Source organism: Elephantulus edwardii, unplaced genomic scaffold (assembly GCF_000299155.1).
Source record: "Elephantulus edwardii isolate Elephantulus edwardi_28Jun2011 unplaced genomic scaffold, EleEdw1.0 scaffold00005, whole genome shotgun sequence".
NCBI lineage: Eukaryota > Metazoa > Chordata > Mammalia > Macroscelidea > Macroscelididae > Elephantulus > Elephantulus edwardii.
In genome coordinates, this window is record NW_006399755.1 from 19932526 (window position 1) to 19945945 (window position 13420).

General features: G+C 39.6%; 1 protein-coding gene across 1 annotated transcript in view; it reads left to right on the forward strand.

Annotated features, from left to right (window-relative positions):
- Nucleotides 1–13420, forward strand: part of FGGY (FGGY carbohydrate kinase domain containing) — a 741424-nt gene that overhangs the window by 553627 nt on the left and 174377 nt on the right. Inside the window, exon 11 of the mRNA XM_006879829.1 lies at nt 6533–6607. Coding sequence (XP_006879891.1) covers nt 6533–6607 — 75 coding nt within the window. The remainder of the gene's footprint in view (nt 1–6532; nt 6608–13420) is intronic.

The following is a 13420-nucleotide window of genomic DNA, read 5'->3' on the forward strand; positions in this document are numbered from 1 at the left end:
TACATCCATAATTTCACATCAAGATGACCCAGAAGTATAGCACTCAACTCTTGTATCCAGCTTAATACTGATAAATATTCCTCGTCCTTCTTCTTCTCTTTCCCTTCAAGCTACGACTTTGCCACTTGCTCTCTCATTCTCATCCTTACCCTGGTCTTCAGGTTGGTAATAGTTGTAGTTTTCTCCCACCCGAGGCTGACCTGGCTCCAAATCCTCCCAGGCTATGTACTTTCTTCATACACAGGAAGAAGACATAACCCAGCTATCTTTCCTCTGTGCTTCCTGCAGTCGTTTGCTTTTTGTTCTGGTGACTGTTTTCTGCCTGCCATGTTTAATCTTGGTGATGTGATATTACCCTGCAGCACTGGACTAAAAGGACGGAGAGGTGGAGAGGATCTTCCATGTGTGCCTGGACCACATAATCACATGTGTAAATATTTCTCCTTCCCACTTGATAAATGAGGCTCAGAGAAGTGAAAGCTGCACTTAAGCTTGTTTAAAAGAGGCAGTAGTTTGTGTAATACCAATCAGTATGAAAATATTTAACACTGGTCATTTTATGTTCTTTAAACAAAGGGAAACAAAATAGCATTGCTTACCTTTAAAAGTGAAATAAGACATGATCACACCCAAAGATAGTAAAAGGTATACAAGTTCTGTCAGGAAGGGTTACTTGTTTTAGTTGTTTTCTGTTTTACTTTTAAATGTTAGTTTGAATGGCTTTATACGTCTGTGTGTGTGTGTGTGTGTGTGTGTTTCTAAGATGGTCAGAAGGACTCTAAATATGGTACTTCGAATCCTGGGGAACCAGCTGTGGTCCTCCACCTTGGGGTTACTAGTCATTTAGATCCATAGTTGTTGTTAGGTAGTGTCCAGTCAGTTCTGACTCATAGTGACCTTATGTTAAACAAAAGAAAACACTGCCCAGTCCTGAGCCTTCTTCACCATCAATGTTGTAGTCGATCTCGTTGTTCAAAGAAATGTACAAATCCATCTAATTGGGAATCTCCCTCTTTTTCATTGGTCCTCTGCTTGACCAAGCATGATGTTCTTCTCCAGGGATGGATCTGTCCTCATAAAATGTACTAAATTCATGGGATGAAGTCCCACCATCTTCCCTTCCAAAGAACATTCTAGGTTTATAATTTCTAAGACAAATTTATTAGTCATTCTGACAATCTTGGTATACTCAATGTTCTTCACCAAAACCATATTTTTAATTTTTTTCTTATTAATTTTAATGAAAGTTTACAGAGACTTAAGTTTCCATTCACTCATTGTTGCGCTTTTCTCCCTGCCTACCCCTCCCCCACCAGTTCACTCTTCTCATCCCACAACTCATTTGGTGTTCAATCATTGTGTTCAGTATGTCAGATAATGTTTTGTTTTTTTTAAATGATCCCTGAATTCAGAGGAAATATGTTCAGGATCATACTTTGACTCATAGACATGCTTTCATTTTCTTCAGGTTCACTGAGAGCTTAATATTAGCCATTTAGGATCTTTCCCATTATTGGGCTCTGGCTTTGTTCTGACTAAAGTTATTGATCTTCTTAATCATCTCATTCCACTGATGTAGACAATTTGGTTCTTGTGTATTCAAACTGGCAAGGTTCATATATACAGCCACTGTTTGCATTGCTGAAAACATGGCTTTCCAATAAATAGTTAATTTGGCAAAATTCTATTTTGAGACTCCGAATTGTTTCTATCACTAAGGCTAATTTTCCAACTTCTAATCTTTCTTTTTTGTTTCCACCTTTCACATTATTTTTGTTGTGTACTGTCGAGCTAGGACTGATCCATAGCTGACCGTCACAGACACAATGAATCACACGAGAGGATATAGTCCGTCCTTCTTCTGCAGAGCAGCTGGTGGATTCGAACTGCATGCCTTGGGAATTGCAGTGTAGTTCCTTACCACCATGCCACCAGAGCTCTCACATTATAATCACTAGGAATTAACAGTACACCCTGTCTCCATGTTTGGTCAATTTCAGATTTTAAAAGTTGACAGAATTCTTCAATTTCTTCATCATTTTCATTGAAAGTCAATGCATATATTTGAATAATAGTCATACAAATTAGTCTGCCTTGTAGGTGTGTGGATATTATCTTGTCACTGACAGCATTGTACTTTAGGATTGATCTTAACATATTCTTTTTTTACAATGACCAATACGCTGTACCGCTTGCATTTCTCATTTCCAGCATGATAGATTATATGATTGTCTGATTCAAATGCCCAATTTCAGTTTATTTCAGCTCATTAATGCCTAGGATATCAATTTTTATTCATTCTGGGTTTTTTAATGATATCCTCTTTTCATCAATTCATACTTCATATATCCATGTCCAATTATTAATGAGTATTTGCAGCTGTTTCTTCTGATTTTGTCTGACTTACTAGTCATGAACAATTACTTGGTTCATCACAGGAAGTGGGTTTCACTAAAGTCCAAAAATTAGACTCTTCTAGTCTCCTAGTTATTAAAGGACTTGGCTTTGGATTTTTCATTAAAATTAAATGAAATTCAAATTTGGTACCCCTTAAAAACTAGCCAGACTTTAGATAGAAACTTTGCCTACTTGTATTTATTTCTGGCTCCTATTTGTCACTTTGTTTTATTTCCACCTGAAATAACCCACTTAAGTTAGTAACTTAGAGAATTATGAGGGCCCCAAAACACTACCTTCTCCATTGGTTGAACAGTGATTTATCTGCTTTGTTTTATAAATACAGCGCTACTCAGGATGGAAAGCTATTTTCTTGTTGTCTGAAGAGCTGTTATTTCTAACATCAGGCCATATCCTTCTCAAACTTCTGAAGAGGGTGATTGCTGCTACAAGCCTTCTTCAAAGCAAGTTCAGAGTGAATCTGCACATGGAAAACTAGAAAAGAGTTGGGAAAGAAGTTTAGGGGATTTGAGCCAGCTTCCAGAGACCTAAATCCTAGCGAGAAACGGGCGTTGTTAAATAGATTCAGATGTGTGTGTATATAGAACCATCAGTAAAATGAGTAGTTGCAAGAACTCAGTAGAGACCAGAGGTTGGATCCCTGTGGTGCCTCTGACAGGACAGATGGATGATGGAACTTGAGACTCGTGAGCTAATTGTAGCTTCTTTAGAGTGATATATTTATTAGCTTTTGAAACACAGTCTCTTTGACATAACTTGGTTGATGCTTTTGCTACTTAATGCTGTTTTATTCAGCCATTTTTTACATATTGTTTTTGTTCAGGAAAAAGTGAGCCCTATAACAAACCTCTATCTTCTCAAGTGTCATTTAGGTTATTGCCTGATAATATGTTTTCCTTAATAAAGTGACTAATTTGCCAGCTATTATGATGATTAATACTAGCTACTATTTTTTAAGGGACTATGATGTGCCAGGCGCCATGCTAAATGCTTCACATGCATCATCCCCAACTTTCACAATAGTCCCATACAATAATGTTACTGCACTTAAATTAATAGATAAACCAAGGCTCCCGGTGAATAAGCCATTTACTCAGTGGAGAAAAGAGAAGTGGAATAAGAATTCATTCTGTTCACACTTAGGTAGCTGTCTTTCTTTGAGGGGAAAAACCCAAACCCAACCAACCAGCCTAGACTTTTCTCTTTTCTTTTGCTCTGTTTTAAATATGCCTACCATTCTTCCAAATGCGTTAATGGTTACCCATGGCGGACAGTGTTTAGTGGAGCTCCTTGATTAAAACAAGCTTGGAAGCAGGATGGCATCCACTTCGGTAATTGCTTGCCTCCAGAAACTCTATGGACCTGGAGAGAGGATGAAAGTCACACAAGTGTTGAGGACTTTCGTTCATAGGGCCGCTATGAGTCGCCTAGGACTCGACGGCACTTAACAACAACATAACAACAATTCTTCCCCTCAATACTTTTAAATTCTAAATCAACATCAGTTTCTTTTTTTGCTGTGTGGGAGAAGGATAGGCAATCTCCTCCTGTGCGGTTAACTGCCTCTGAAAACCCTCTGAAGCGTCAAGTGTGGGTCAGTTCTGACTCTATGGTACACCACAACAACAGTATTTCCTCTATATTTCAAATAACAAGACCGGGTGCTTCACTACATTCAGGAGTGCTTCCCCAAACAGTGCATACCGGTAAAAGGCTGAAAGAGTCAATTAGGTAGAAATCTGCCACCATTGCTTCTACTACACACACAGCCAAAAACTCTAACCCACTGACATCAAGTCGATTCTGACTCACAGTGATCTTGTAGAACAGGGTAAAACTGTCTTCAGAGTTTCCGAACTTGTAAATATCATGGAAATAAATGGCCTCATCTCTCTTTCCACAGAATGGATAGTAGGTTCAAACCTTTAACCATTTGGTCAACAGCCAAATTTTTTTGAGCACTGCATTTCCAGGGTTCCTTACATGAACAACATACATTCTGATTCTACCTCAACCTCACAATAAGCCACTCACCTTTCCAATGAAGAAGAGTAAGTGGAAGAGAAGATTGAAAAGATAGCTCCTATCTCCAGTGAAAATGTAAAATTTTACCACTTACCACAGAAAGATAAAACATTATGAGGAAGAGTGGTGTCTAAAGGGAGGGAAAAGAACATTGACTTATTGTTTCATCCATTCAAAACCAGAGGCATTATCAGTTTTACTTCTTTAGTCCCTGTGGGCAGTCTCCTCACATGAGATTTACATCCTCAGAAGCCTAATGGAGGGTCAGATATGAGTCAGAAACAATTCATCAGCAATGACTTGAGTTTGATGTGCCAGGGAAGAGGCACTTGGTGGTGGTGAGCTACCAACCAAAAGGTTAGTGGTTTGATCTACCAGTCATTCTGTAGGAGAAAGATGGACAGACACCACTTATGAAAATTTACAACCTTGGAAACGTAATAGGGTCACTGTGACTCAGAGTCATCTACATGATAGTAGGCTCGGGTTTTTATTGTTAATATTATGTTCTGTTTCATGAGGCAAATGAGTTCCTCCCCTATGAAATGAAGTTCTATAGTGTCAGTGTTCACATATTCTCTCCCCTACGTCCAGCCTTTCTCTTGCAAGTTTATGTCTCCAGAAAACTTTGTCAGAGATGTTTTTACATAAAGTTGTTGACCTGAGGTGGTACATACCTTGAGTTTCTTTCTGGTCTTCTATTTAAGCTGCTTCTGTGTCAGAATCAAATTCATAGATCTCAACTGAATGCCCAACTATTTTCCAATAAAATCAACTAGCAGATAGTTCGGGAATATCCACACTAAGCAATTTCACTTTGTAAGTCAGAATTTTTTTACTGTAGTGTGTTGGTGAGAAAGGACAAGAGTAGACATTGGGGGAGTTAGCAAATGTGAGTTTACAAAGGAGCACATGGGATGCAGGAAGACCTTTCTACCGTGAACTCAGTGTGGATGAAGAGGCTTTTAGAACGGAAGTAGTAACATGAGGAGAATTGTATTTCAGAAGGATCATGGCTAGATTCTTGGGGGGTACACAGTAAAAGACAAGGTGATCTGTGTGGACGATTTCTCAGAAATAAGGCAGAAAATAATGGTGTGACCTTGATTAAGGAATTTAGAAGGAGTGAGATGAAGACAAAGAGTTAGAATCAAAAAGATCTAAGAAGTCAAGTATATGTACAGAACTCAGAGATTGTTCAAACATGGCAAGGGAGGGGCAAGTCAAGGAAGAGGGCTCTCGGATCCTGTTTGAACAACTGAATGGTGTTTATGTCCTTTCCTAGAAAATGGTCTTCCCTGAGTATATTACAAGAGTTCATTTTGTTATGTGGAAATCTGAAGCAAATTCTGGTATTGATTCCCATAGACTTCGGGCTATGCTTGGGAAACCAGCAGTCTTCTCCATTTAGGAATACCTTGAGAGGATACCTTGATCAATGGGAAATATCAAACCAGGAGGGTGAATACATCTTGACAGCATCCAAGTCCAGAATTCTGTTCAGTTCAGGATTCTCTCAGAGATGGATGAACCCATAGAAGCATATGGTTCTGATTAACTTTAATGGGATTGTCCTGCAAACCATAAATTCTAAATTTCCCCTAGTAGGCATTTATAGGAGACATATTATTTTACCTTAAATACCCCTGGATGCCGTTATACTAAACTGTGATAGTAGCAAAACCCAGCATAAGATCGTCTTTTGCTAGAAGTCACACTGTTACACGTTTATTTCTCTATTTGCAAGAAATATTTTCCCTTTTATAGAGGGGAGATATTTCATCTAATACCATCTTCTTAGCCTGTTTGTTTTAGTTTGGTGGTGGTTGGGTTTTTTTTGTTTTTTGTTTTGTTTTTTTCTTTTTTAAATCCAGAGCATTTTCTTTTAGGGAGGATGGGATCGTTTTTTCCCAGATCTGGAGATTAAACAATTTAGTAGGCTTTTCACGTTCAGCTTCCTTAAAGGGGATTTGCATATGAACTTGTTTTCAGCAAGAAAACACATCTGAACATGTTTCCTGGGAACTATCTCTCTCTGTGGCAGCCCCTTTTAGCTACCTTCTTCCATTTCTTTTCTTCATCCCTACAGGTCACCGGATTGAAACTGTCCCAGGACCTTGATGATCTTGCGGTTCTCTACCTGGCCACAGTTCAAGCCCTTGCAGTAAGACACGTTAATGCCATTTTAAAAGAGATTTAACTGTAAACTTTAGACTGCATGATCCCCAAGACGTATTATATGCTTTAGTGGCAAAGATTCTTAATTAAAAGGACCTTGCCAGAAAAAGAAACATTTGTCTGTCCAGAAGGAAGTATTGGTGAAGGTAACTAATAACCTCACTCAGTAAAAGCTGGAAAACATTAAAATCTGGGAATGTTGTATTTGTCTTTTATCTAATTTGTCTTCCAAAATAATGAGAGCAGGCAAAGACCCGGTATGTTTGCATGAAAAGTTAGTAAGATACATGTTATTGTTTACTTTACAAAAGGATTCATTCTAAAGTTTCTTTAAGTAATAATCTTTCTTAGCATATGACAGTACGTTTTCAGCTAACTAGCTGCTTAAATTAGAGGCTTCAATGGCTGAAGGTTGATTTTTTTAAAAATGGAAACAGGATCTTAAATGCTCAAAGATCGTGGTCTAGGAAATCTTATCCTTTAGATGTGATCCATGGGTGGGCTACATGAGGGCTCCAGACACCTGAAATAATGTCTAAAAGGCTATCCAAGTTAAAAGTGCATAGGTTAGAGAGTGAATTTTTAATTAAAAAAAAAAGAAAAGAAAAAAGGGTGGGTTCTGATAGCCTAGTGGCAAAAAACTGTGCTGCAATCCTGAAGGTGCATGGTTCAAATCCACCAGATGCTCCATGGAGGGCCAATCTCTTCCTGTGCCAGTCAGATCCAATTCGATGGCACAAAACAATAACAACAACAACAACAAGAGAGTGTATTTTGGAGGTCTCAGGGCAGGATGATGTTATTATTAGCTGACATGGGGTCAACCACAACTCATATTCAGCCTGAGAACAGTAGATTCAAACCTTGTGCCTTCCCACAGTCACTGCTGGAGCCCACTGTTACCATCACTGTGTCAATCCATTTCCTTGAGGGTTTCTTCTCTCTCTGACTGTACATCTTTTCCAACATGTCAGTGGGATTTTTAAGTAATTATTATTCCCAAAGTAATAATTAATCCAGTGTGGCAAGTAATAATTAATCCAGTGTGGCTTAGTTAACATCCAGAAAAAGAATGAGAACCAACCAAAAGTGGGGGGGGGATCACTAAATTTTTATTCAGACTTGGTTTTTCATCACATCTGTTTTTCCACAAATGTCTTTCATTTTTTAATGCTATGTGAATGCATTTTATGGTATTTCATTTACCCTGTTTCTCTAGGCATTCCCTTTCATAACTTCATTAGTTCCAATAATAGGACTGCATGCATATTTATCCATATCACCAATAAATATACTTTACATATTCTCAGTTCTGGCCAGGGTGCCACGTGTAATACTAGAGCTTAATATCCCTACTGCTAAAGCAATAACACTACCTTTGATGCAACAGCAAAAGAGGTATGGAATTAGCTTACTTGATTAAACAATTCATTTATCTTCTAAACTCGGTTGGCCCTGTCTTCTTGAAGCAACTGTCTTAGTTGAGCCAGTTCAGTAAAATAAGTCTCATTGCTTTATGCATGGAAATTCAGTAGGTGAAGAATAGACAATTTTGATTTCTGTCACAATGAAGGAGTGAATGGTGCGATGAGACTGGAGAACAAAAGGGTGAATCAGTAGCAATGACAACTATTCAATAATCTTGTCTTAAATAATGATGACAATAAAAAACCTCATTGCCTCTGAGTTTAAATTGACTCATAACTAAGCCTCCAGCAGGTTTTCTGGAGACGGTACATCGTGCTCAGAGATTGTGTGAAGAGCCCCTGGAGTGTTGAGCCCTGCAGAACGGTGTGGGCTTTGAGTTAGCAATAGAACTCTTTACAGATGATTCCGTCAGAGCTCCTTTCATGATTATAATAATAGCAATAAATGATATGGGGGGGTGTTTCTTTCTTGCCAGGCACTATGTTAAACATGTTACACATATTGTCTGGTTTGTTTTTTAAGATGTGTGAGAATAAACAGGTTCATCCTAGAGAGGGTGAACACAGGCTGCTCCTTGGAGGCAAGGATTCTGGGGCTTCGTCTGACAGATTTTGGGCATGTTGCAAGGAGGGACAGGTCCGTGGAGAGGGACGTCATGCTTGGGCGGGTGGAGGGAAGGAGAAAGAGAGGGAAACCCACCATGAGATGGATTGATTCAGTGACTGGGGTAATGAGGGTAAGTGTGTCGAAGATAGTAAAGTTGGCACAGGGTAGACTTAGGGCTGTTGTACGCATGGTCATTGTGAGTTGCAAGCGACTTGACAACACGTAACAACAACAACATTATAATACCTATTCCACAGATTGTTGTTGTTATTATGTACCATTGACTCATAGGTGGTCCTCCAGAAGGTTTTTCAGAAGCAGCAAACTGCACAGGAGGGAATTATTCACCTTTTTCCCAGAGAATAGCTGGGACCTTATCCCAGTTAATTATCTTGCTCAAGACAATAAAGCTGGTAAGTAACAGGACTAAGATTTAAACTAACAGCTTTCAAGAATGAAATGAGATGCGTAAATATTGAAGATCTTTGGTGTTTTTTAATTTCTTAGTATTATTGTTGGAACTCCAGTGGCATAGCCCGTATGAACTTATACTTCTAACCCAAAGCAGGTGCTTCTCTGATACTTCAAAGGCACCAGCAACCCTGAAGTCTCCTCCTGTGTGATTTAGAGCCTTGGGAAACTCATGGATCAGTAGTCAGTTATGACTTGATGCCAACAAGTAGGGGATTTTTTTCAGTGGTAGCATATAAAAATCGACATAGTGGAATGTGTCACTTCTATTGAAATGAATGCCATGATGTTTACACATCTAAATACCAGCTAAGAAATGGGCATATAGAACAAGGGCAAACTTTATGTGGGCCCAAAACCACAACCCATGACTGTAATGATTATCATCATTCGTCTGCATTGACTCTACTGGGAAACAAAATGCCTGTGTTCTGGGGCCGAGTAGGTGAAATTATCCTCATTTTTAGAGGGAAGAACTTTTGCCCGAGGTCAAGCAGCTAGTGAGTTGTTGTTCTTGTTATTATTGAGTGCCATTGAGTCGTAGATGACTTATAGCGACTTTATGAATGAAAATCTTAAACACGAAGAAAATGTTATCTTTCCCCTAAGTACATAGAGTTTCCAGAGGGCAGCTATTTCAGAAGTGGATGCCGCTCCGGCGTCTAAACCTGTTTTAATTCAGGAGCTCCACCAAACACTGTCCACCATGGGTAACCAGTCACAGAGTCTAGCATCACAGCAACCATTCTTTTAAGTAGTACAGCAGTGGTCTGGCAATTTGTTATAGAATGTTTGCCTGAAAACAATTAGGCCAAATCTAATTCACTCACATCCAATTACAAGCAACAACTACACCCAAGTCTCAACCAAAAAACAGAAAAATACAAAACGCTTCACAAATGTGCATGTCATCCTTGTGCAGGGGCCATGCTAATGTTCTCTTTATCATTCCAATTTGTAGTATATGCACTGCCGAAGCAAACAGTGGTGGTTCTTGTTAGCCACCCTTACATCAACCGAATGCCAGGCATTGCCAGGCACAAGGAAATGAAATACTGATCAGTCCTGCCTCATCCCATTTTTACTTATAAACTGGACCATTATGGTCTGCGCGGTTTTCATTAGCTAATTTTTGAAAGTAGATTGCCAGAGTTTTCTTCCTAGGCTGCCTTACTCTTTGTTGTTGTTGTCGTTGTTGTTGTTACTGTTAGATGCCATTGACTTATAGCGAACCTATGAATAAATGGTTTTATCCTGAGCCATCCTCACACTTCCTGAAACACAATAGCCCACTGCAGCAGGTAGAAAAGAAATTCCAGTTATTCTCCAGAACAATTATTACTTACTATATGTTAGACTAAGTGTGTCTGATACAGGCCATGGTTTTTGCTATCTCTTGTTATGCATCAGAGAGTTGGACAATGACTAAGGAGGATAGAAGGAGAATTGATGCCTTTGACCTGTGGTGCTGGAGAAGAGTATTGAGGGTACCATGGACTGCTAGGAAACAGTCATCCTGGAGAGGGTTAAACCAGGCTGCTTCCTTGGAGGCAAGGATTCTGAGGCTCTAACATACTTTGGACATGTTGTAAGGAGAGACCGTCCTTGGAGAGGGACATCATGCTTGTGAGGGTGGAGGGACAGTGCAGGAGGGGAAGGCACTCTGTGAGGTGAATTGATTCAGTGACTGGGGTAATCGGGATGGGTGTATCAGAGACAGTGCAATTGTCATAAGACAGAGCAGAGTTTAGGGCTGTTCTACATAGGATCGCTATGATTCGCAAATGACTCGGTGACACATAACAACAACAACAACACATATTAGAAAATATAATTTGATAGTCTGTGAGACTCTCTCACAGAATTCCTCTTCATGGTAACTGCACTGCATCCGAAGCCCAGGATTGCATAAAGGAGGTTAAACTTAATGTAAGCAGGAGGGAGAGAAGCCAGCTATTTCCCTACTCCCACACATGTGGAAAATCAATCTTGTATTTAACGGGTCGTACATGTATTAAAAGCTGTATTATTTATTCTAACCGTTGTCTTAATGACCTTTATAATATCATGAAGGGTGGGTATATAGATTTTCAGAGAAGACTTGATTGTTGGAGTCCACCGTGTGTAAGGACTTCAGTCTTCTTTGCAAAAACATTGGGCATGCTGATCTTTGGGGGGAGAAGAGGTGTATTTTAATGAAGCATTCTGATAAAAGATATTTTCTCAAGATAGCCCATTTTGAAAAAATTTCTTTGATGCAGAACATTTTATGTTGACCAGTTTGTTGTTCATAACTTGAGTACATTCCTCTGTATTATATCTATCCATAGTTGGCATTTTGCAGGAATGGAAGAAAATTCAAGATCCTAATGAACTTGACACTCTGCAGAAATCTCCATGAAGTAAAATTCTCTCTTGATTACACTTAATTGAAAGACCTGTCAAACACCCAGTTCTATCCATCGCCTGTTCATCTATAGTTTTCCTTTCAGAAAAGACCCTTAGAGAAGTAGTATTTGCATTTGAAGTCTCTCCATTTGCATTTTGTTCTGTATATTCTCAGTGGAGTAGCCTAATTTTAATTTAAATTCTCTGTGAAAACATTTTTTCCAGAAAGGTGAGCACAAAATCATTTTAGCATAAAGCCCTTTGGCGGGCATTTCAGGAGGGAGGAGCAGTTCACAGACTGGAGTCTGGGACGCCGACAGGGAATGTCCTGGAACTAAATGCCAGCCTTAGTGGGAAATTCCGGTCAACAATGCAGCATGGGCCAGCGATGGCTGTCACGGCCCCTCTCAGGAAGCACTGCTTATTCAACTCACTTCAGTCCTTTTCCCAGGGAATGTGCAGTGCCTTACTCTTGTCTCAGGCTTAACCATCACATGGCCTCAGGTCTCTGGTTTTAGAAGTATCAGAATATCCAATTTGCATGGCATTTCTATGCAAATTGAGACAGCTAGCACTCCTCCCCCCAACCTTCTCTCTCTTTTTCTATCCCCCCACTTCTCTCTCTCTCTCTCTCTCTCTCTCTCTCTCTCTCTCTCTCTCTCTCTCACACACACACACACACACACACACACACACACAAGCACATATACAGAAACACTGGCTGAATTGCCTAATGCAAATGACATAATTCCCCGGAATTATTGTTTCCAACTCTCTGAAATGGGAATGACAGTATACATATACATAGAGTTTCGATTCTGCCATAAGATTATTGTTGGTGGTGGTGATGGTGGTGGTGTGTGTCATTCCTCTGGTGGCTTTTCAGAGGCATTTAATCACATGGGAGGAGATTGCTCATCTTTCTCCCTTGAAGCAGCTGGTGGCCTCAAACCACATGCCTTCAGGATTGCAGCACAACTTCTTGCTACTAAGCCACTAGAGCTCTGTAAGATTAGAGATGATGTTAAAACATGTAGCAGCAGATGCTTCCCAGTACCAGTTGTCAGTGAATCAGTTCCAACTTGTGGGACTCCAGATGTGTCAGAGGAGAACTGTGATGCATAGAGGTTCGGTGGCTGCTGTTTTCCGATCTCCAGACCATGGTTTTAAGGTGTCTCTGAGAGGGTTAGAACTTCTAGCCTTTTGGTTAGCAGCTGAGGGTATTATAGTTTGTACAACACAGGGAGTCCGCAAAGGATCCTAAAGCAAAAAATGAAAATTCACTGCCTTTGTGTCTATTTCAACTCATGGAACCCTCCATCTCACTTCCAAGTCTGTAGATCTTTCTCCCACAGAGCACCTGGTGGATTTGAACCACTGACCCTTTGGTTAGCAAAGGAATATGCAGCCCGACACATCAGTAGTCTAGCATATAGCTCACACTCAGAGTAGTTTTCATTTATAAATACCTTTTTAAAAAACCCAAACAACCTTTATTTTATTATTTTTGTGTGTATAGCATCATATCAGATTGGACTGGTACAGGAAAAGATTCTCTCTTTTTCCAGCAGGCATCTGGTGGATTAGAACTGCATGCGTCTGGGATTGCAGTACAGCTTCCTGCAACTAGCCAACCAGAGCTCCTATAAATACCTTTTATAGGTTGAACTCTTGGGAACCAGTTTTAAGTATGCTGGTTTAGCTCAGCAGCAGTGTACATATTTTTTGTTTGTTTGTTTTTGTTTTGCTTAATTTTGGTTTTACTTTATAAAGATTCTATTCCATTAGCTAAGGTGTTCAATTTCAGTAATTAAAAAGAGGTCACTCCAATCTCTATATAATAGGATAATACACTGCAAGTTTGCTTTTCTCTGTCTAAATAGAAAGTCTCAAATCATTTCTTAGC